The 24,188-nt window shown below is 34.7% G+C and overlaps 1 protein-coding gene and 1 long non-coding RNA gene across 2 annotated transcripts; one reads left to right on the forward strand and one right to left on the reverse strand.

Moving 5' to 3' along the window:
* On the reverse strand, window positions 1-18,528 carry LOC126746914 (chymotrypsin-2-like). Its single transcript, XM_050455336.1, has 6 exons — window positions 18,378-18,528; window positions 16,524-16,675; window positions 14,347-14,376; window positions 14,074-14,292; window positions 13,797-13,985; window positions 1-378 (listed from the first exon to the last, which is right to left on the reverse strand). Exons 1-6 carry the CDS (start codon window positions 18,432-18,434, stop codon window positions 135-137), a joined length of 891 nt encoding a protein of 296 aa, XP_050311293.1. The 5' UTR covers window positions 18,435-18,528; the 3' UTR covers window positions 1-134.
* On the forward strand, window positions 16,671-18,064 carry LOC126746915 (uncharacterized). Its single transcript, XR_007664025.1, has 2 exons — window positions 16,671-17,057; window positions 17,117-18,064. It is a non-coding gene; the product is annotated as an uncharacterized LOC126746915 (long non-coding RNA).
* Window positions 18,529-24,188: the final 5,660 nt, after the last annotated feature.

Below are 24,188 nucleotides of genomic sequence, written 5' to 3' on the forward strand. Positions count from 1 at the left end.
TAATTTTTACTAAAGGTTGTTTATTTTCAATATTGATACATTTAAAGCTCACACACTATTGCAATTATTATTACAATTTAAATTTGAAAAAAATCATAATAATTTTATTACTGATTAACTGTAATATCTTCGATTTACTGTAGTTCAATACTACTTTCTTTAAGATGGTTACTATTATCAGCATTCTCTTCATCGACATCAGAATTCTCGGATATCCAGTCCCTGTAGTGATTGACATTAGCGAAGACAAAATGTTTTCCTAAATGACAATAAGCAGGAACATGTGTATCAGAATCACTGGAAATGAAATGATTTGTAACTCCACATTGTACGCCATTTACAACTAGGGGCCCTCCAGAGTCACCGTAACAAACTCCTCTGCGAAAATAACAAATATTTGTATAAAATATGTCATGTAACAGTTACTTATTTTAAATGGAATAACATGTATATAAGTAAAATCAAAATTTATAACATAGGATATTGAAAAGACCTGAGCATATAAAAAATTTTATATGCCTGAATTAAATTATTATGCTTAGATTAAATCAAATAGAACGTTATATATTTAAGTTCATCTTCTAAATATCGTTATTATAATTGAGCGTATGAGACTATAGCGTATTTTCTAAATTGATAATTCTTTTAATAGTGACGTGTAATTTTTGTGAACTTTTCACTCTAAATTGAATATTAATTGTTAGTTTTGGTTTAGTGGTTTATGTTCTCGACCCCTATTTCCAAGATTAAAATTGATTTTTTAAATCGCCTCAAAATGAGTGGCACATGCACCAGATGTCTTCCAGTAACCAGCTAAGAGTTCCACCGATATGCTTGGATATCCATGTGATTTGTGCAAAAATATCTTGTGTAAATCCGGAATACCGGAATAAGTACTACGGAAATAAAAACATTATTATTCTCTCCTGTCGATTTATGTCTTACGTGTGTAAGGATTGCTCTCCTAATCTCATTGACTTATTTGGCTTGGTGAATCGTGTTTCTAACTTGGAAACTGAATTTTAAGGATATCAAAAACAAAACAGATAATTGTTTCGAATTTGGCTCCATGATCAATGAAATTAAAGAAGAGGTAAAACTCTTAAATGTTGCTTTCTTATCATCCTTGACTGGCATCAGGAACGATATTAAATTATTACAATAGCCTCAACCAACCAGCTTGCCTACTACTCCATCGGTAAGTGATAATCTCATACAGGAAATGTCCGAACGGCAGAAAAAGCAAACAAACATACTTTTTAATTTTTCTGAGGATAATGATGATAGCACCCGCGCCAAAGGCTAACTGGATAGTATCACTAGATGTTCAACACAGATTCGTAGTGTGACCAGAGTTGGCCAGAAAAATAAGAATAATCATAGGTCCCTTAGAGTCCAATTAAGTAGCAACAAGAAGTAGTAAGGGTTTTGAGCAGCAAAAGATATCTAGATAGAACTACACAGGTCTACATTGAAGCTGATTTTACACTTTAACAGAAAGGATCTAAATGAGTTAAAGCGCAACTTGAAGGAGAGACAAAGAAAAGGTGAAAAAGATCTACTTATTAAGTATTTTGCAGGGATTCCTAAAATTGTTTCCAAAAACCTTCAAAAAACTGAATGTGCCGCTTCCTCAGTTCCAATTGATGGTCTATTACCAAAACGTGAGGGGTTTACGAAACAAGCTTGACCTGTTGCACCAGAATGTGTCCTATAACTCTCAATATCATATAATTGTCTTAAATGAGACCTGGTTAACTAGTAAGTACTTTGATAATGAACTTCAATTATACGATTATACTGTATACCGAAAGGATAGATCGGCTTTTACTAGTGAATGTTCTCGTGGCGGGGAAGTGCTGATTGCAGTGCATAAGAGTGTAACCAGTCGGGTTTTATCATTAAGTAAGGAAATTGAGGCACTGTTTGTTTATGAGGGCTCAGGAAGCCATCAGCTATTAGTGGCTACTTATGACATATTTTCCGCTCAGAAGCCACTCTAACAAGTATGCTATTTTCGTAGACGATTTGAAGGGACTGGTGGACTGACTCCCTTATTGTCAATTTTTGATTGTGGGCGATTTTAATCTGCCTCACTACCGTTGGTTGGATGAGGAGCTCGGATCAACTGCTGTTTCTCTGGCCTCAGCATCACCTGGTGAGGTCGAGTCTGTCCAGACAGTATCTGGCCTTTGTACCCTATATAATTTATTTCAGGTCAACCATATTTCAAACGATACTGGCTCAATTCTGGACTTGGTAATGGCACCATCATCAGATGTAAATGTTTCCATGGCAGATTTTGCATTTCTTCCAACAGACAATCATCACACTCCAGTGTACTGTTGTGTGGAGTGTGGTCTTAACAGAAATTCAAGTGAACTGACTGGCTGTGGTTCCTATAGGGACTTTCATTCGGTCGTATTCTATGAAATTATGTATTTATGTAATGACTGCTTTGTTCTTTTAAAGAAATATTCCGCAAAAAAATTTCCATATTGGTTTTCATCAGAGTTGAAAGAGTTAATAGTTGCAAAGAAGAGAGCACACAAGTGATTTTTGAACTCACAACTGGGTGCCGATTATCGTGCTTTTTCGGTTCTACGATCAAGATGTAAAATTTAAAAAAAACACTGCCATGACGAATATGTGTTTCTTACAGAGCAATCTCTTAGGAAGAATCTGCGAAATTTTTGGAAATTTGTAATAAATAAAAAAGGCGATAGTGCAGTCCCTCAAGAGATATTTTACGAAAATGTTAAATGCTGTTCTGGCATTGATATAGTCAATCTGTTCTTTAAGTATTTATCTGAAATGTATAGCAATGCATCACCTAACTGGAACGATTCAGTATCTGTGAATCAAATTACAAATAATTTGAATGTTTCTAAGTTTGGCATAACAATCTCTGTAATTTATTGTGAGCTGAGTACATTGGATGCTTGCAAGGGTCCTGGCCCCGATGGGTTGCCCCCTATCTTCTTAAAGCATTGCAGCTTTATTATCTCAAGACCTTTGTTTATATTATTCAATTTACCCCTAAAGACAGGTGTTTTCCCTGACTTTTGGAAATCAAGCTTTGTGACACCCATCTTAAAGTCCGGTGACAGCACTCAGGTCAGGAATTATAGACCAATAAGTATCCTTAGTTCTATCCCAAAGCTTTTTGAGAGGATTGTTTATGGTTTTTTGGTGCGTCATCTTGGTGATGTAATTAATGACAGCCAATGTGGTTTTATGTCAGGGCGGTCTACTGAGCTGAATGTTCTCACTTTTACTGAGTTATCCAGGCTTTTGAGGAGGGTTGTCATGTATATGCAGTGTATATGGACTTCAGTAACGCTTTTAACCGCGTCAATCATGCAATTTTGTTAAGCAAACTAAGCAAGTATGGCCTTACCGGTTCCCTATATATCGGGTGGTGCGTCGCCGAGCCGAACATAGGAACACCCATGTAAATTTTAAGGGGGTCAATTATTGGCTTTTCTGTACATTTTATAGAAAAAATTTAAGATAACTTCAGTTATCTATCAGTGCCAGTCGATATTTGAAAACAAGTATGAATTATTCAATCGACGAAAAAATAGCCATAATTAAGTGGCATTATGCGGGAAACAGTTTTAGAGCAGTATCTAAAATTTTTTCAGTTTATTTCCCCACCAAGTCCATTCCATCCATTTCAACTATTAAACGTATTTTTTTTTAATTTTTTTTTTATGGTAAACACAAGCACAAGAGGAAAGTCCTAAGGCACTCTTGGAGTGGTGTTGCGCGAAGATATTTGTGGGCATTTATCTTGAATCGCTGTAGGTTGTATGCGTCGGGAAATATGTGAGGTGGAAGCCCGTTCCACAAATAAGATGTTCTCCAGATGAATAAGTCCCGATACAGCGACGTCCTTGGGGTAGGCAGATGGACTCGATGTTGATGAGCCGCAACTGCAAGACGCATCCTTCTTGCCGGAACAGCCCTGGGTGGAATCAGGCCTGCCAGCTCAGAGGAGCACTTACCGTGATAATAACGGTAGAATAAACAGAGATCAGCCACCTTTCTCCTGTGCTCCAGACTATTCAGACTCTTTGTCAGTTCTGGTTTGTCGATTGTCAAGAAGTTCGAGTCCAAAGGTACAGTAATAAATAATTGTAAATGTTCAACTCAGGATATCGAAAATAGAGCCGAAGAAAGAGAGAACAGAGATCTTAATATTCTACTGAGTGTGGAGGAAAACAAGATGGTTGTACGAGGGTTCTTGGGCAAAAGGTAAATAAACATCATACAACGGTATTGCGCACTTTGAAAAAACACAAATACTATTCGTATAAATTCGAAAAACATCAAGTGCAGCTCCAGGAAGGAGATGAAGAGCGAAGGATGGCATTTTGTTTTGAAATGATGGAAAGAGCAAATAATGATAGGAGTTTTTAAAGAAATATTTGTTTTACCGATGAATGTACATTTACCCTCAACAATGAACCAAATGTTCAGAATTGCCGGTATTGGAGCTAAGAAAATGAACATCGCTTTGTTCATACTGATGGTTAGCGAGAGCTTGGAAAATGCTTTTAACGGCAATATTATTGGTCCTTGGTACCGGATACTTTGGCCAGCCAGGTCACCTGATCTTTCACCGAATGACTTCTTTATGTGGGGTCATTTAAAAAGTGTCATTTATAAAAGTGTAAAATTTGAGATTTAAACCAGTTACAAAACGCTATTTCGTTATAATGTAATAAAATTTCCCAATATCAACTTAGTAACGTTAGAAATGAATTTTATGATCGGTTATAGGATATTGTTTAGCTGTTAATGGGAGGTTGTTTAAACATTTGATTAATTGATGTTTTTATGTAATTCTCTATTATTTTGAAAAAAGTTATTGTACTTTATTTGAGTTCTATTCTCTCCTTTTTCGGATCTATTTTCGATCTTCTGAGTTCAACATTTACAATTATTTATTGCAATGTCTTTGCACTCGAATTTACCAACAATAGGTTTAATGGTTGAAATGGACCAGATAGACTTGATGCGAAAATAAATTGAAAATATTTCAGATACTGCTATTGGTTTAACTTCATCGTTATATTAAATAAAAGTTTAGATAAAAAAGTAATGTTAACGTGTCTCACTTTGAATGTAAGGTTGTGAGATTGATAAAACGAAAAAAAAAATATTTCTTGTATTCGGCTGTACGTCAGATTTGACAAAGCCTTATAACAAATTGTTTGCTGGTGGCTGGTGTCTGGTCTTACGTGAACCGAAAATCTGGTAAATTTGCAATTACATTTAATTGAATAATTCAAGATTCCCTTATTAAAATTTTTTGAAACTTTGCACGAGGGTTTGCCAGATTGGTCTCTTCAAAAATTTATCTTAAATTTTTTCTGTAAAATGTACAGGGCAGCCAATAATTCACCTCCTTAAAATTTACATGGGATTTCCTATACTCCGCTCGGCGGCGCACCACCCTGTGGCTGAAAAGCTACTTATCTAACCGTAGGCAGATTGTTAAACTGTGCAATTTTAAATCAAATGAAGTACAAAATCCATCTGGTGTTCCCCAAGGATCCCACCTGGGGCCGTTGCTTTTTAACATCTTCATCAATGATATTGGAAGTTGTTTCATGAGTAGCTACTATCTGAAATTTGCGAATGACCTTAAGGTTTATCGTAGAGTCTGAAACTTCAGCTTGACTTAAATAGGCTTCCTGGTTAGTGCACCGCTAATAATATGGTCTTGAATGTCATTGCATACTTTTCTCTCGAGGTACAGGCCAGCTTAATCATATTTATACTATTAATGACACTCCTCTGGGAGTGTTATCTAGTCTAAAAGACCTTGGTATAACTTTAGACTTCCAGTTAAATTTGTCTCTTCATGTCACAACAACTGTATTAAAAGCTATGCAAATGCTGGGTTTTATTAAGAGGTGCACTAGAGATTTCTAGGACATTACCTCTATTAAGCTTCTTTACTTTTACACTAGTTCGTTCTCACCTAGAGTATGGTTCATGTATTTGGTCAGCACAAATTTTTAAGATACATTGCGTTCAAAAGAAATGTTCCACTTCCTGTTATCTACCATGAGTCTGAACTTAATATCCATACTCTCCAAACCCGTCGTAAACATCATGACCTGTCAGTCTTCTATGACATTCTCCATTCTGGATCTTGCTGCCAAAATATACTCGGTAAAATTGGCCTACATGTTTCTTATAGGCAGACGCGTCAGACAACCTCATTCCATATTCCATCCTACCAAACCAATTATGGAACCAATTCCTTTATTACCAGGGCAAGCAAACTTGCTAACCAGTACTCGGATCAGTTGGGTTATTTTACTAATAGAATAGAATTTTTAAGACTGTTAAAAGCCAATGTTCTGTGAATTTATTCTGTGATGTGAAAACATTTAAGTCAAATAGTACCCTATCTGTTAAGTCTCATAAATGAGATTAAAATAAAAGTACAACAATGACATCATTATGCTTGGTCCAAAGACGCAAGGCGGGCAAAATACTTTATATGTTTTGTTTTAAGTCGGCATCGAGCTTTAGACTGGGTCGTGGGTTTAAGAGGGGGGGAACTCTCGCTACGTTTTTCACCAAGTAAACATTCTATTTTTCGCTACTTGAAGGTTTGGTCAATTAGAGTATAAGTTTTTAGTATCATTTTGGATTAAAGTCGTATTATTTTATTGGTAAACTAAAATAGTGGTTCTATGTTGGGTTTCTTTTGAGTTATTGCATAGAAAATAAATACACCTTTAAATTTACGACTTTTGGGTTTGATTTCCAAGGGCAGCCTATAAAAACATCGGCAACGGGGTTGAATACTCAACAATTTAAGGTCCTCGAGCCGGATATGGTTAGAGGTATCTAATCTGGGAGGAGGCTGCCAAGGATTGAAAGTACATAAATAATCAAGGGCTAAAAATATTTGGGGGAAAAGGGAACAATGACACACGAGGTTTTAATTTTAACAGTGAAAGTGTAGTGTTAGTACGAGGTGTAAGAGGGTATACAGTATACAGGGTGAGTACCAAATACCTAATTAACTTATTTACTTGGTCGTGACTTTAATTTATATGTATGTACTTGTAATGATTTTTGTAAAGGTTTTCACTTGGGTTTGTAATTGTTGTTATTCATGCATGTGCCATTGATAAGTTTATGTTAACGGTTCAGTATAGTTCATCTATTTACAGCTTAGGCTAAAATCTGATTAAAGGGTTTTAATTCGCAGATATTAGCAAAAAGGGGTTTTTATAGAAATAAAAAAGCATAATGGGCAAGGAAGGGGAAGATGAACCTTCTGAAATTTCACCTGAAGAGGTAAAAAAGCAATTAATTCGTAAACGTGGAATTCTTAAGCGTAATTTAACATTGCAAGAAAATTTTTTGAAGAATTATGACAATTCTAAGTTCGAGGAGGTTAGCATACGTCTGGCAAAGACGAGTGAGTGGTGGAATGAGTTTGAAAACGTGCAATTTGAAATTGAGGAGTTGGACGAGTCTGATGAACAAACAAAAGAACGCGAAAACTTTTGTAACTCATTTTTTAATATTGTTGGACGGTTAAATCAAATTCTAATGGCAAAATCATCAGATTTAGGCGGGGGCTCTCAGAGTCAGGGTGCGCAAATACAGGGTGTGCTTAACACACAAATTAATAGGGGTACCTCATCAAAACCTGATGTAAAGCTTCTAGCAATGGAAATACCTCATTTTTACGGTTCCTACAAACGGAGTTTAATGACACTTTTAAAAGCTTAATGGACTCAAATGTAAATTTGTCCGACATACAAAAGTTTTATTATCTAAAGGGGGCTCTTAGGGGAAGCGCGGCTGAGGTAATTCATTCTTTGGAGGTTTCAGAGATAAATTATAGGGAGGCTTGGAAATTACTTAGAGATAGATTTGAAAATAAAAAATTAATTGCATTGAGTCACATTGAATCTATGTTTAATTTTCCAAGCATGGTAAAAGAAAATCACAGCGATTTACGGAAATTTGTCGATGAAATCAGAAGGGATTTAAGGGCTTTAACATCACTTGGTTTGGGGGTTGAGCACTGGGATGCTCTACTTATTTACATTTTTGAGACAAAGTTGGACAACGTGACTAGAACAGGCAATGGCAAAAGCAAGGGTCAGTGGATAATTTCTCCACTATGGATGAATTTTTAAAATTTATTTCTAATAAAAGTGCCATTTTAGAAACGACTTGTCGCAATTTTCCAAGTGAAAAGCGGGTTGAAGTAAAACAATTTAAAAAGCCGACAAATTTTAAAACACATTCCCCTATAAATTCGTATGCTAGTTTTAATAAAGGGTTACATTGCTTATAGTTCTACAGAGCACTATTTGCAAAATTGTAGGAGCTTTATAGAAATGACCTTGCAGGGTAAAAGGGATTTTATAGACAAGTTTAACCTCTGTTGGAACTGTCTCAGGCAGGGTCACCGAGTAAAAGCGTGTCATTCACAGGGTTGCCGCCGGTGTGGTCGGAAGCATCACACATTGCTCCACTCAGCAGAGTTTTCAAAGGTGAGCTCACGAGGCAGCTCAGGGAGAGCAGAATCAAGGTCAAAGCTCGGGTCAGGGTCAAAGGGAAGTCGCAGGTTCTGGTTTGAATTCAGGAGGTAATAACGAGGTTTTTGCGGGTCATAGTAGCTCTGCTACTTTACAGGTACATAAGGGGGGAAACCTTACAGGTACATAAGGGTGAATCGGTGTCGGACGTTTTGTTGTCTACGGCCATCATTAGGGTTCAGGATAAAGTTGGGAATTTACATGAATGTAGGGCATTGCTAGATTCAGGGTCGCAATCCTCCTTCATGACCAAGGAATTAGGAGAAAGGTTAGGGCTTACAAAAAAGAAAATAGATATTTCAATTTTAGGGATCGGTCTGGGTATTACGAATATTTCGCACTCAATAAAGGCTACAATTTTATCTAGGGTATCGGATTACAAAATAGAGGGTACGTTCTTACTTATAAATCGAATTTCGAATAGCATTCCATCGAAAGGCATTAATATGGGTAGTTTAAAAATTCCGGAGGGTTTGGTTTTGACGGATACATCTTTTTACAAGTCAAGCAAAGTTGACATTTTATTAGGGGCTTCTATATTCTGGGACATTTTGGACGTAGGAAAAATCTCGTTAGGAAAAAAAAATGCCTATCATGCAACAAACAAGGTTAGGGTACATAATTGCAGGGCCAATTGGGTTTCAAGACGGCACAGCGGTGCAGGCTACTTGCAATTTGAGTTCTTTGGCACTCCAAGAACAATTGGAAAAATTTTGGGTTTTAGAGGAAGTAGGTAAGGAAAGGTGGTTGACTAAGGAAGAAAAGGCATGTGAAGCGTTTTTTATGGAAACAACAACTAGGCAAAATAGTGGGAAGTTTGTTGTGAAGTTGCCAATTAGGTCGGGGTCAGCAAAGTTAGGGGATTCATTAAATATGGCACTTAAAAGGTTCACTTCTATGAAAAGGAAGTTTGAAAGGGATGATCAGTTAAAGAGCTTATATTCAGAGTTTGTAAGGGAATATATTGAGATGGGTCACATATCTAAGATAGAGGATGATAAAATTAACGTACAAGGGCGTGAAACATTTTACCTTCCTCATCATGCCGTGGTAAAAGAAAGTTCCTTGACTACTAAACTTAGGGTAGTATTCGATGCTAGCGCCCCTACTAGTAACGGTGTCTCTTTAAATAATAAATTGATGATAGGCCCAAACTGCAAGATGATATTTTTGCTATACTTTTGCGTTTTAGGTTGCATGATGTTGTAATAACGGCAGATGTTGAGAAAATGTTTCGGCAGGTGTGGGTAGCACAGGAGGATAGGGATTTGCAGCGTATTTTGTGGCGGTTTAGTAAGGAGGATCCTATAGGGTATTATCAACTAAATACAGTCACCTACGGTATGAGTTCGTCTTCGTATTTAGCGGTTAAGTGTTTGCAGCAGTTGGCATATTCAGATTCGAAGGTGGACTCTAAGGTTAAGAAGATTATACTCCAAGATTTCTACATGGATGATTTACTAAGTGGGGGACGTAACATAAAAGAAGCAGCGTTTATAAAGACAGAAATTAGTCGTTTATTATCTGAAGGGGAATTTAATCTAAGAAAATAATGTTCAAATAGGCCAGGGGTAATTTCGGTTGACGAGAAACATCAAATAATTGATCATTATATTGCACAGGGTGAAGGCTCAGCGAAAACATTGATGATCTATTGGAATCACCAGTCGGATATTTTGCACTTTGATGCTCTAATAGTTGGTGATACATGCGAGTCAAAAGGGGTTACACAACGTATTATTCTTTCACGGGTCTCCCAGTTGTTTGATCCGTTAGGTTTAATTTCGCCGGTGATTATACGGGCAAAATTAATGTTGCAGGCTCTATGGAAGGAAAACATAGGATGGGACGAGGATTTACCTCCGGATATTCTAAAGACTTGGCTAGAGTTAATTAAAGAATTTGAAAGGCTATCTGAGTTTAAAATAGAAAGGCACGTCTCGTGTAAGGAAGCAGCAAGAATGGAGATCCATGGATTTTGCGACGCCTCTCAAAAGGCGTATGGGGCTTGTATTTTCGTAAGGTCAATTGATAAAGAGGGTAAATATCATGTACGATTGTTGTGTTCGAAGTCGCGGGTTGCTCCTTTGAAGATTGTGTCCCTTCCAAGGTTAGAGCTATGTGGAGCTCTTCTTTTAGCAAGGTTGATAAAATCGGTTTTACAGTCCATTTATATTAAACCTTTGGAAGTTAAGTTATGGTCAGATTCATCAATTGTACTTAGTTGTCTATCAGGAGAACATTCCAATTGGACAACTTTCGTTGCGAATAGGACTTCGGAAATTCAAGGTCTAACTAAGGGGTGCGCCTGGTCTCATGTAGTATCGAAGGACAACCCTGCCGATTTGATATCCGGGGGAGTTGATTGCGATAATTTATTAACAAATCAACTGTGGTGGAATGGGCCCAGTTGGTTAATGGAGAAAAAAAACAAATGGCCTATGAAGGAAAAATTCGATGTGGAAGAAATACCCGAGCAAAGGGTAGTGAGACAGGTATTTGCAATAAACCAATCGAAAATTAAGTCAATATTTAATTTTGACAGGTTTTCAAAATTTTTTCGGCTACAAAGGTCTGTAGCATTTGCTTTGAGATTTGTTCGTAACTGTAAGGTGGTTAAGAATTTGCGTGAAACAGGGCCTTTGACAGTTGATGAGCTAGAGGCAGCTTGGGAGCATATCATAAAAAGTATGCAACTACAGGATTTTAAAACAGAAATTAATATGATTAAAAATGGGGAATTTGTAGCAAAGTCTAGCAAATTAGTTTCTTTAAATCCATTTTTGGATGAGAAGGGCTTGTTAAGGGTAGGAGGTAGATTGTCCAAGACCAACTTGGATTTTGGCCAACGATTTCCGGTTATAATCTCAAGTCAGAACAGGGTTTCAAGGTTAATAATTTTTTCACGAGCATTATAAGAGGTTACATGCTGGACCGCAAGCTTTACTTGCACATATTCGGTTTAAATATTGGCCATTATCTGGGCGTCGAACAGTGCGAAGAAATGCATAACGTGTTTTCGGGTAAAACCAAGGATTTTTCAGCAACTAATGGGGGATCTTCCTAAAGCAAGGATAACACCTGCTAGACCTTTTAATAATTGTGGTGTGGACTATCCAGGCTCATTCACAATAAAGTTAAATAAAGCTAGAGGGAGGGGGTATGTTGAAACTAAGGCATACATTGTGTATGTATATGCTTCGCAACAAAGGCGACACACCTTGAACTGGTGTCAGACCTTAGCACACATGCATTTCTTAATTGTTTTAAAAGGTTTATTGCTAGGAGGGGGCTATGTAGGAATATTTATTCTGACAATGCCACAAATTTTACTGGCGCAGATAATGAGTTACAACAGCTTTTTAAATTTTTACAACAAACGGAAAATCAACGGGTGTTTTCAGATTTCTTTTCTAGTTCCTCGGTTAGGTGGCACTTCATTCCACCACGTTCGCCTCACTTTGGTGGACTGTGGGAATCCGCGGTAAAATCTGCGAAATATCACTTGAAAAAGGTTGTGGGACAACAAAGGTTAAGCTTTGAGGAACTATATACCGTATTAACACAAGTGGAATCTTGTTTAAATTCACGGCCACTTACGCCTCTATCCGAAATCCCAGACGATCTCGATGTACTTACGCCTGGGCATTTCTTAATTGGTACATCACCTAACGCCTTACCTCAAGAAGACTTAAGTGAAGTAAGTTCAAATAGACTACAACGGTATCAACTCTTAACGCAACTCCTGCAGAGTTTCTGGAAGCGGCGGTCGCAGGAATATTTAACTCAGCTGCAGCAGAGGACAAAATGGGCTGGCGAGGGAGATAGAGTCCAAGTGGGTGATATGGTGTTGGTGCGCGATGAAAATCTACCACCAATGAAGTGGCAGTTAGCTCGTGTAATAGAGCTACATGTGGGTGCAGATAATAAGTGCCGCGTAGTGACCATTAGAACCTCAAATGGGATTTTTAAAAGGGCGGCATCCAGGCTTTGTATTTTGCCTACTGAAGATGCCACGGTCGATTAGAATAGGCACATTTGTTAGTAGGTTAAGCTATTATTTAGGGTTTGACATATTTGTCATTTGGTTAATTCAGTTGGTTTAAGGGCTATGTTAGCACCTTATTAGGTTTGAAGTTTTAAGATGATTTTTAGGTTTATATATAGGTTGAAAGAAAGGCTTTCAAGGGGGGCGGGATGTTAAGTCTCATAAATGAGATTAAAATAAAAGTACAACAATGACATCATTATGCTTGGTCCAAAGACGCAAGGCGGGCAAAATACTTTATATGTTTTGTTTTAAGTCGGCATCGAGCTTTAGACTGGGTCGTGGGTTTAAGAGGGGGACTCTCGCTACGTTTTTCACCAAGTAAACATTCTATTTTTAGCCACTTGAAGGTCTGGTCAATTAGAGTATAAGTTTTTAGTATCATTTTGGATTAAAGTCGTATTATTTTATTGGTAAACTAAAATAGTGGTTCTATGTTGGGTTTCTTTTGAGTTATTGCATGGAAAATAAATACACCTTTAAATTTACGACTTTTGGGTTTAATTTCCAAGGGCAGCCTATAAAAACATCGGCAACGGGGTTGAATACTCAACACTATCTATTTTTAAGGTTTTTATCATGTATTATTATGATTTTTGTGCAATGTGTAGTGTAGGTTAGGTTTTGCTTTTCTTGTAAAATGTTTTATATTGTTGTAAATTGCGCAATTGCTCGTTGGAAGAGAAATAGACATATTTAAGTTTTTTAAGTACTGTAGTAGCTCTCGCCCTGCTCAGAACAGAAAAAAATGTTTTTTTTTTTAAATAGATACTTTGGTGCAGAATTTAATAATGTGTTCCAAAAAAATGAGAGGCATTTTAAAAGAGTCTTTTTTATGAAGAATAACATTCAGCACCATTTAAAAAGTTCTAAAAAGCAAAAATCTGATTAAAAAATTGGATTAATTGAAAAATATACTCCAATATTGAATATTACTTTTAATAATTGTGCATCTTTTCATTTAATTAAATTATTTACAGGGTATTCTATATTTAGGATACAACGTCATGGATTCTTTTTTAATAGATACCGTATTTTTTATGATTATTCTGAAACAGTACAGATGCGTGTCAAATTTCAAATTTTGGTTTGAAACATTGTTTTATTATTGAATTTAGTTAATGACTCACTCTTCATGATAATAACAAGTAGTTTACCTTTGTTGTTCATTTCCAAGTATAAGTATTTTATCACTAATCTTCAAATTCAATTCATTTTCTTCAGGAATTGTAAGATTAACAGCATATAGATCTGTAGTAATGACATTATTATATAACCTCCCGAATCCAGTTGCTACAGCGGTTTTACCGTAAATCAAGAAAATTGATTGATGTTTTTTAGGTAACCTAAAAAATGCTTTTATATGTTTGGAATAGTTCAAAATAATATTTGCTAAAAGGTAAAATTAATTTATTAGGTAGATGATAATGCTACCTGACTTTATTAATTGTTTCGGAGTATTCCAAAGGCTCCTTGAGATTTATTAGAGCAATATCATTTGTTGAGTTTAATAATGATCCATCGGAATTAAATTCTAAATTGTAGTTTGAATGTTTTATTATTTTATTAGGTATGTGTGCTAATTGCCTATCAAATTTGGCTACACTGGTTTTTCCCGCTATAACAAATATATGTTCAGCTGGTAATGTTTGCCTAAAATAATTAGAATAATTTTTGCATTTATTTAGAGTAATAGATTATACTTACGTTGTATTAGGCACACTTACGCAATGAGCGGCACACAGATAAAAAGGATCTCTTAACGTAAAGTAAAACGAGTTTAAGCCAAGGCCGCCATGTCTTTGGATATAGCCAAATGAATATTACCTTAGGAAAAACTTACCACATCCTTAGCTTTAGTCTACTACTATTTTGAATTGTTAAGTAAATATGTCCTAATTGTAAGAACAGCAAATTATTTAGTTATTTGGTCTAAGAGAAGAAAAAATAATAATTTTCTCTCCCCAAGGTCATTATGTTTTTGGTACAAGAGTCTTAATCTTAACTTCAAAACGTGTGATCTTCTCATATGTACATAAATGTACTTGTCTGAAAGACATTTCTTTGACGGGAATAAATGAATGGCTTAAAATCTAAAAATTTAATGGATACAAGATCATTAAGTTCTTACGTCAAATATTAAATATGTTGTATTAAGAAATTATTTACTTGACCCAAAAATTATTATTTCGGTTTCGGAAGATCACTTTTCGAAATTTCGTAATATAACTCACAAAAAAATATAAAATTAAGTTAAGCCTGTCAGAAAACACTATAATATTAATTATAAAGGTACTTAGACAGCTTCACACAATTTTAAATTTTTTTGTGGATTACGACTGTTAAATTTTTTTGTGGATGACAAGTATATAATATCTTTATTGTATTTAAAGCCCCTTTATAATTATGTATTTTTTTATTAAAATGTATCTTATGTTTTCATTTTTCATAAACTGTTTTGATTTTACTTTTTATATTTTATTCACTTAAATAAGTTTTTGCATTCAATATTAAATATCGAAGCAAAATTTATAGCGTTTTTTACGAGGTTTTTTCGAGGATATAAAAAAGAAAAGAAGATAAAATATTAATAACACACTTTTATTTTATATTATAGAAGTCATAAGTTTCACAAAATACATACTAATATTATATCGTTAATATAAACATTGAATTTATTCCTTACTATTACGATCACACTGTATATTATACATATATTTTTCGATATAAGAGAAAAAAATTAAACGTATATTTTTATAAAAAAGGATTACTTTTCACACTACTTAGTTACATAAATGTTTGCGCCAAGGATATTTATTTTGTCCTAAAATGGTACGATTCTTAGCTCGAAATAAATTATTATTAAAATTATCTTATTTAAAGTACATAACCTTTCCTTCAAGATTTTAATTTTAAAGTAAGAAAATTCTCTTTTGCTAAGATTATATTTTCTTCTTTTAGAAAAATTTATAGCGGTTTTCGCGGAGCAGTCCTGAACTTGTCCGGGATTCTTTTTCCTAGTCTTTTCCTGTATTTTTATTGGTTTTAATATGTCCGTATTTTATCATCAACCAATCGAAACTTAGGATAACAATCCCGGACTAGTTCAGGACTGCCCTGTGAAAATAGCTATAGCTATATTAGCTTCTATAAAGAATATTTTAACGCAAACGTCCACCATTTTGTTTAAGATACAATAATAATTTACACAAAAGCTTTTAAAAATCAATGCATGCTTATTTAGTTATTGATAAACTAATCTAGGTATACCTATAAGAAAGCAAAAAATGCATTATAGCCCTACTGAGTATTTTAAACCTACACACGCATATAGGTACCGGTATAATTTAAAAAAAGAAGTTAAAAAAAAAAACAATAAAAACCACATATATTGATAATATAAATATACCTTCAAACACAGGCCACAAGTGTTCCAAAGCATTCCGCTTTAAAAAAGAGAAAACTTCACTTACTTCAACTTCAAAATTCATGTTGTCCATGTTGAAAACACCAAATTCACACACAAAAATGCAATTATACGTCGTGTCGTGTCGACAATGCCGCGTCAAAGTTTGTAAAGACAAAGTCCCGACAAAGGGAAAACACCGGGGTTATACCTACGCGACCCAACGCAAAGCACCTGTGACGTTAAAGCAAGAACGTACTCTTTAAACAAGTATCGATAAATTCATAATTTTATTCTTAAAGACAGTTGTCTAATAGCAAAGATCTAATTCGCTAAGATAATTAGAAAATAATGCGAAGAACGTGGATTCTCTTTTGACAAGATAACGTGAGTTTGAACTAAATGTATATCCTTAATTAAAGATAATTAACAGCCAAGATAATATATTTTCTTGTAATAAGAAGTCATTTTTATCTGTGCAGTGAGAATATATTTTTTTGATATAATAGATCCTCCGCATTGGAATTTATAATCATTTATCGAAGTTTTTTCAAATAGCGCCACTTGATATGGATATTCTTCTATAGATTTTACTATCTGACCATTAACAATTCTGTTTTCAATTGCGGCCTAGTCAATAAAAACATACATAAATATAAAATAGCTATTTATGTATCAAGGGCATTGTAAGGACGATAATGCCCGAAAGGTGGAAATAGTAGGTTTCTGCCTGATGGGCATTAGAGTCTAACAATGCCCGTGGTGCATACAATGCTTTATGTTTTACCTAAAAATTGATTTTTATGAACAAAAATAATTTTAATATTAATTAAAAAATAGGGTCTACCTGTACATACCTACCTACAGAAATTTATCAAGTGACTTGCAGTGATTATTTAAGTTTGACTTTGATGTTTCTGTCAGTTAGTCAGTTGGAATTTTTTGTTTAAATTTTTGCTTAAAATGGAAGAAATTCCACAAAATATAGGATTTTCAGGAATTTCAGGAACTGGTAAGTTATTGATTTTATTTTAATAGGTACATATGTTTAACAAATTTTAATATTTTTAGTCGGAAAAAAATACAGTCCGAACTCTCTCTGGACCAAGTATTCTACCCTAAGGTCTATACGTTAATGGTCTATAAAAATATAGACATAACGCAATACCATCGTCTCATATCTTTTTTAAGTTAAGTCGAAAGGATATATCCCGAAGAAGTCTAAAGTTTTGGAAGGAGAACAAATAATAAAATTTATTAAGAAGGCTCCTGATGATATCTACTTGGTACACAAAGTCATATAGATAATGGATGTTTTTGGAGGTTTAAGACGAGATGAGTTGTCAAAATGACCATTGATGATATTGAAGATAGAGGAACGGTCTTGGTTATAAAGGTACCAGAAACTAAAACTTCAACTTCAAAAAGTTTTACTGAAGAAGATTGAAGATCATTGAAGAAGATTTAGGCGTTTTAAATTTAATAAAAAAGTACGCAGCATTAAGACCAGCTGGAATAAAGGAGTGAAGATTCTTTCTTACCTATAGAAAGAGTCGCTGTACAGTACAACCTATTGGAAAAAATACCATAGGAAGCGTGCCAACATTGATCGCAAAATTTTTAAAACTGGATAATGCAGAAGCTTATACCGGCCACTGTTTGCGTCGCACATCGTCAACTTTACTTGTTGAGGCAGGTGCTTCTTTTGAAATGCTAAAACAACATGGGAAATGGAAATGCTCTTCAGTAGCTGAAGGATATATAGAAGAAAGTATTTCATCCAAAAATAAAGTAGCCAAAATGATTGCCAATCCAGTTAATTCCGAGGTTAATTCCGTATCAACTATTGAAAATTCTTTAATGGACAATTTACAAACTATACAAAATAGCGTTAGTGCTGCCACCTCTACCATCTCAAAAAACACCGACCATTCTATAGTGGGATCAGCTACATTTTCCGGGACATTTCAAAATTGTAATTTTTATTTTGGAAATAAAGTTTAATTTTTAGTATAGAAACATTATTTTTTGTATAAAATTGATGTTTATTCTTTATTCTGAGAGAAATAAAATTGAATAAGCAATAAAATTTCCGGGCATTATCATAATGCCCGCTTATCATGCCCTAGGTGTGATAGCAGGTATTATTGCTACCATAACATATTCCGTTTCTAAGGTATTATAAATCAATAGATAGGTAAAAAATAAGTTGATTTTTTCATCAGATTAGAAATGTAATTAAGATTTAACATTATGAGATACCATTTTTAAGTACAATATAAACAAATGAAAGTTTAAATATAATGAAAAAAAAAAATTTTTTTTAATTTACCTGTTGTGATAACTGGATGAGCACCACTAAAACACAAGAAAGTTGAAAAAGTATCATTTTGATTACTTGCGAAAGCAAAATAATCGAAAAATCAATTGGTGCAGTTTAACAAAAATTAGTGGTGTTATATACGACTTTTTTTAGATACAATTTATTTTTATTGGTCATGTTCAAGTGAAAAATAAAAACTTTTAGGCGTGACACACGATTAAATTTATTGCAATTCGTGTTGAATCTTCACGAATGCACATGCCGCACGATAAATTGTGATAAGATACAATTTTTTTGTTATTTGGCTATAAAAGTATTCGTGTGGACTCGTTTGGAACGTTTAGGTCTCGTGAAGAGCTTTAAAGGAATTCTTAAAAAAAAAAAACACAAAATATCAGGTGTACCTAAGTCTGGTTAGTCAGGAGGACCAAAGTTTATATGCGAAGGTATAGTTTAGGGGAAGTTACTTGGACAAGCATAAAAACTAAAAACGTTTAGCACGCGGCGTTTCTTTTATGAGGCATTGGTGTGCATATAATTTTTGTTATATGCACATATAATATTATAAATAATATTACATATTCATAATTTTGCACCCAGATTTTTGTATGTCCAAAAATGCTTACCTATTTAGCATTTACCATCTCTTCAGCACTGGATTCGGCATGAATAATTGGATTAATTTGAGGTAAGCAATTAATCCAATAAGTAAGTAATGCAGTATTCGCTTTCTATACTTTTAACGTATGATACACATATACAATAGTATGCAGGCAATCATAAAATGGAGTGGCCGTACGATTCGAAAAAAACTGTCTATAAAATATTAATTTTTGAACTTGCTCCTTTTATACTGCTAATAATATTTTTTTTGTGTCCTTTGTTTGTCTCGCCATAAATGTAACTAAATCAGCCTTTTTACTACTAGTATTTATGTTCATTAATTCTTTTTGGAAATGGTGTACAGGTTTCACTCATGTAAAATTGATATTTTACAGTTTTGACCTTTGAACCCACACGTTAAGAGTGCCTCCGACTATAATAATAATATTGTTATAAACATTTATTTATATTATATTAGTACTACTTTAGCATAAATCATCTTCATTTTGCGAAGCAATCGAAGGAGAGGGTGATTGTTTAGACTATAATTTATTAAGTCGCCGCGCCAGCCGCATGATATAAATTTAATATTTTATTACAGGCGACATATTAAGTTTTATAAACAGTCTTAGCTTTATAAATAGAGTTATTAGATTTTAATTTCTTAAAACCGCTTATTCAATTTCCTTACTAAAGCCGACAAATAGTACAAAGATCCTCTTATAATCAAAAATGCAACGTTTCATTAAGTAAGCATTTTACACAGCCACATTCTCCACTCCATTCATATTTTTTTTATTACATACACTTTTAACTTCAGGCCAACAGGTCACTAAACAGTTCATAACACAAGATTCGGTTAGAATCAGAATTTTACTTTGTAAAATTGACATTCTTTAATTTTTTGGAATTTATTGAGTGTTGGGCAAATCAAATTACAGAATTCCAGCGCTATTGTGCAAAAAACAAAATTAGGGTGGATTCTTTCAGGGCCCATATTACTTAATTTTCTGGAAAATTTTTCCTCCGTGTGCAATTTATTTGCATCTAACACATCTGATGTGCAAAATCAATTAGAAGCTTTTTGGAAAATTGAGTGTCAGCCAAGACATTTTTTGTCTAAGGAAGAGCAAGAATGTGAAACCTGTTTTGTTGAAACTACCTATAGAAATAATTTGTGAAAATTTGTCGTTAGTTTACCTTTTAAACAAAATCTCGCAAATTTGGGGGATTCATATGACATTGCACTAAAAAGATTTTATAACATTGAGAAAAAACTTAGTAATAATCCTGATCTCAAATTACAATATCATGCATTCATGAAGGAATATCTTGAACTTAATTACATGACCAAGGTTTCTCATCAATCAACTCATATAAACACAGGGTTTTATCTTCTACACCATGCTGTTCTCAAGGAATCGAGCACTACTACTAAGCTTCGAGTGGTATTTGATGGATCAGCGAAATCAACTAGTGGTTTAGCTCTTAACGACACCTTGAGTGTGGGTGCTAAGATTCAGGATGATTTAATTGATATTATAATTTGTTTTCGAACCTACAGGTATGGGTTCACAGCGGACATAGAAAAAATGTACCGATGAATTTTAGTTCAGGAAAATCATCGATGCTTTCAAAAAATAATTTGGCGTTTTGATCCTTCTCATGAGTTATCAGCTAAATACAGTTACTTATGGCACAGCTAGTGCAGCTCATTTAGCTATTCGTTGTCTAAGACAGGTAGCTATCGAGAATCAAGCTCAATTTCCCGTAGCATCTGATAAAATTTTAAAATAATTTTACGTCGATGATTGGCTCTGTGGTTCGAACACAATTCAAGAAGGAAAAGTTCTCATCAAGGAAGTTGACGAAATTTTAAAATCTGCAGGTTTCAATCTTAGAAAATGGTTTGCCTGTGATACCCTTCTTAATAACTTTTCAAATTCCCCATTAGAAGCAAAGATTCTTACAGAAAATGACACAACAAAAACTTTAGGAATTACGTGGAATTCCAAAGATGATGTTTTTCAGTATACGATCTGTCTTCCTAATATTAATCCAGTAACTAAAAGATCCATTTTGGCAAGTACCTCACAAATTTTCGATCCTATGGGTCTTGTTGGTCCTTGCATTGTAAGGGCTAAAATTATTATTCAGTCTTTATGGCAATTAGGCCTTAATTAGGATGAAAATGTTCCAATGGATCTACATCAAACCTGGATCAGCTTTTATGAGCAAATTTGTTTAAAAAATCAGATTAAAATTCCTAGGCAAATCTTTTGTCTAAATTATAATTCAGTGGAATTTCACGGTTTTAGTGATGCTTCGCAAAAGGCTTACGAAGCTTGTTGCTACCATGCAATAATTCTGGGGATGTAGTAGTGCGACTTATTTGTACTAAATCTAGAATTGCGCCATTAAAAACTTTGTCCTTACCACGCTTAGAATTATGTGGTGCTTTGCTACTCATAAGGCTATCTTCAAAGGTATTAAATGCTATACAACATGTCAAAATAAATCATTCTTATTTTTGGACTGATTCTAGTATAGTTTTATCATGGTTAGCTTTAGAACCCAGTCAATTAAATACTTTTGTCACTAACAGAATATCAGAAATACAACAGTCCAGTACTCTTTCCCAATGGCATCATGTATCAACCCAACAAAATCCTGCTGATATGATATCCAAAGGATTAGACCCAGATACATTAAAAAATTGCACAACTTTGGTGGTTTGGTCCTGAATTCTTACAACATGAAGAACAAACATGGCCCTATTTACATTCTAATATTTCATCGAATCTTCCAGAGGCGAAACAAAATACTCAAACCGTCTTAACCACACTTGAAAGTAACATCACTTTTATTAATAATTTTTCATCTTATACAAGGCTTCAAAGGGTCATTTCTTTTTGTTTAAGATTTATTTATAATTCAAAAACCAAATCAAAGGGTTTACGTTACTATAGTCTTCTATCTAAGCAAGAACTAATAAATGCTACTATTACCTTATGTAAATTAATTCAAAATCATTATTTTGCTGATGAACTCAAATGTCTTAAAGCATCTTCACCTTTAAAAGGAAAAGTAAAATTTTGCGCTTAAATCCTTTTATCGATTCTAATGGCTTGTTGAGAGTTAGAGGTCGATTGAAGTTTTCAAATTTAGATTTTAATGGTAAACATCCCATCTTAATTCCTAGTGACTGTCATTTCACAACTTTAATTATACGATATGAACATCTGAGGCATTTACATGCTGGTACTTAAACAACTTTGTCAGCTATAAGATCAAATTTTTGGCTTATTAATGGTCGTCATGTCGTTCAAAAAATTCTTCGTCAATGCATTGTTTGCTTTCGTGCAAATCCAATACCTGCATGCAATCAAATGGGCGAATTACCTAAGGATCGGGTTATTCCTCAAAGACCTTTTTTTTCTACTGGCATTGATTTTGCTGGTCCTTTCCTTGTAAAGGATGGTAAAACCAAAAACAGAATTGCGGTCAAATGTTACCTTTGTATTTTTGTATGTTCTGCAACAAAGGCCACACACTTCGAACTGTCAGATGATTTATCATCAGAGTCATTCCTCAATTGCTTAAAAAAATTTATTTTTCGAAGAGGCATTTGTTTTAATATTTATAGAGACAATGGTACTAACTTTATTGGTGCTGAGCGTGAATTAAAAGACACTATTAAAAAATTAATACAAGGATCAAATTTTAAAGAATTTCTAGAAATCAATCAAAAAACTTGGCATTTTTCACCACCATATGGTCCTAATTTTGGAGGGCTATGGGAGGCATGTGTCAAGTCAGCTAAATTTCATTTAAAGAGAATTGTAGGAAACGCACACTTAACTTATGAATCACTTTTAACTGTCTTTATTCAAATTGAAGCCATATTAAATTCAAGACCATTGGTACCTCTTTCTAGTGATCCCAATGATCTAGCGGCTTTAACACCTGGGCATTTCCTAATTGGGCAAAAATTAACAGCATTACCGCAAACGGATATAATAAATATACCAGATAATAGACTGTCGATCTATCAGCGTATTCAACAACAAGTACAACATTTTTGGCGTCGATGGACTCTTAGTTACCTAAATACTTTGCAGGAAAGGTCCAAATAGGGCACTCAATCTCCTAGTATTAAAGTAGGGACACTAGTATTAATAAAGGACGATAATACAGCTCCATTATTTTGGAAGCTAGGTCGTGTAGTAGAGTGTTTTCCCGGTAAAGATAATATAGTGCGTGTAGTGAACATTCGTACAAACAACGGTATTTTGAAACGTGCTATTACTAAGATTTGTGCTTTACCCATAGACCATAAGTAGTGGTATAATAAGTTCTTATACTTAATTTCAACTCGCGCATTATTTTCTTCTATGGAGGCGTAGATTGTCTCTCCTTTCGCGCTTCCCTTTGGGTTCTGGTCCTCTGTCTCGGATTCAAACTCAGGAACAGCACAACACTCTAAAGGGTATAACCTCTGCACTGGTCTCAGCAACTGTCCTCCGACGGTATTCACCCGCACCAATCGAACCTTTTTGTCTTTACCGGGTAAAAGCTATATGACACGCCCGACCGGCCAACTCAAGCGACGAGTATTGTCATTACCGATTAAAACTAGATCACCAGTTACAATCTCGCGAGTCGCTTTTTTATCGCACAAAAGTTTCAGCTGACCGAGATACTCCACACGGAACCTAGCTCGCAGCTCTTGACGTAAAACCTGCAGTCTTCGCACTTTGCGACATAAAGAGTCTCGATCAATCGCGTCACAGTCCGGGACACCACTTTCAACTTGATCGCGCAAAAACATAACTGGACTTTTGTTATTCTATATATATTATATATTATACTTATATTATTCTCGAGGGTCTCCAGATACGTAAGTAAGTGGTCTTGCGTTTATAACTGCTTCGCAGTCGCACAAAACAGTCAGTAAATCTTCATAATCTAATCTGGAATTTCCTAGCACTTTTCTTAACAACCTTTTTAAAATCCCAATTAAACGTTCCCAAAACCCTCCCCACCAGACCGCAGTAGGAGGGTTAAAATGCCAAAAAATCCGTTGTACGACTGTTTCGCGCAAAATCATGTCCCAGTCTAACTTTGAAAAAGCATTCTCTGCACCCGTGAAGTTCTTACCGTTATCAGTATAAATTGTGCTAGGCCTTCCTCGCCTTGACACGAACCGACGCAAAG

The sequence above is a fragment of the Anthonomus grandis genome, chromosome 18 (genome assembly GCF_022605725.1).
Source record: "Anthonomus grandis grandis chromosome 18, icAntGran1.3, whole genome shotgun sequence".
Classification (NCBI taxonomy): domain Eukaryota; kingdom Metazoa; phylum Arthropoda; class Insecta; order Coleoptera; family Curculionidae; genus Anthonomus; species Anthonomus grandis.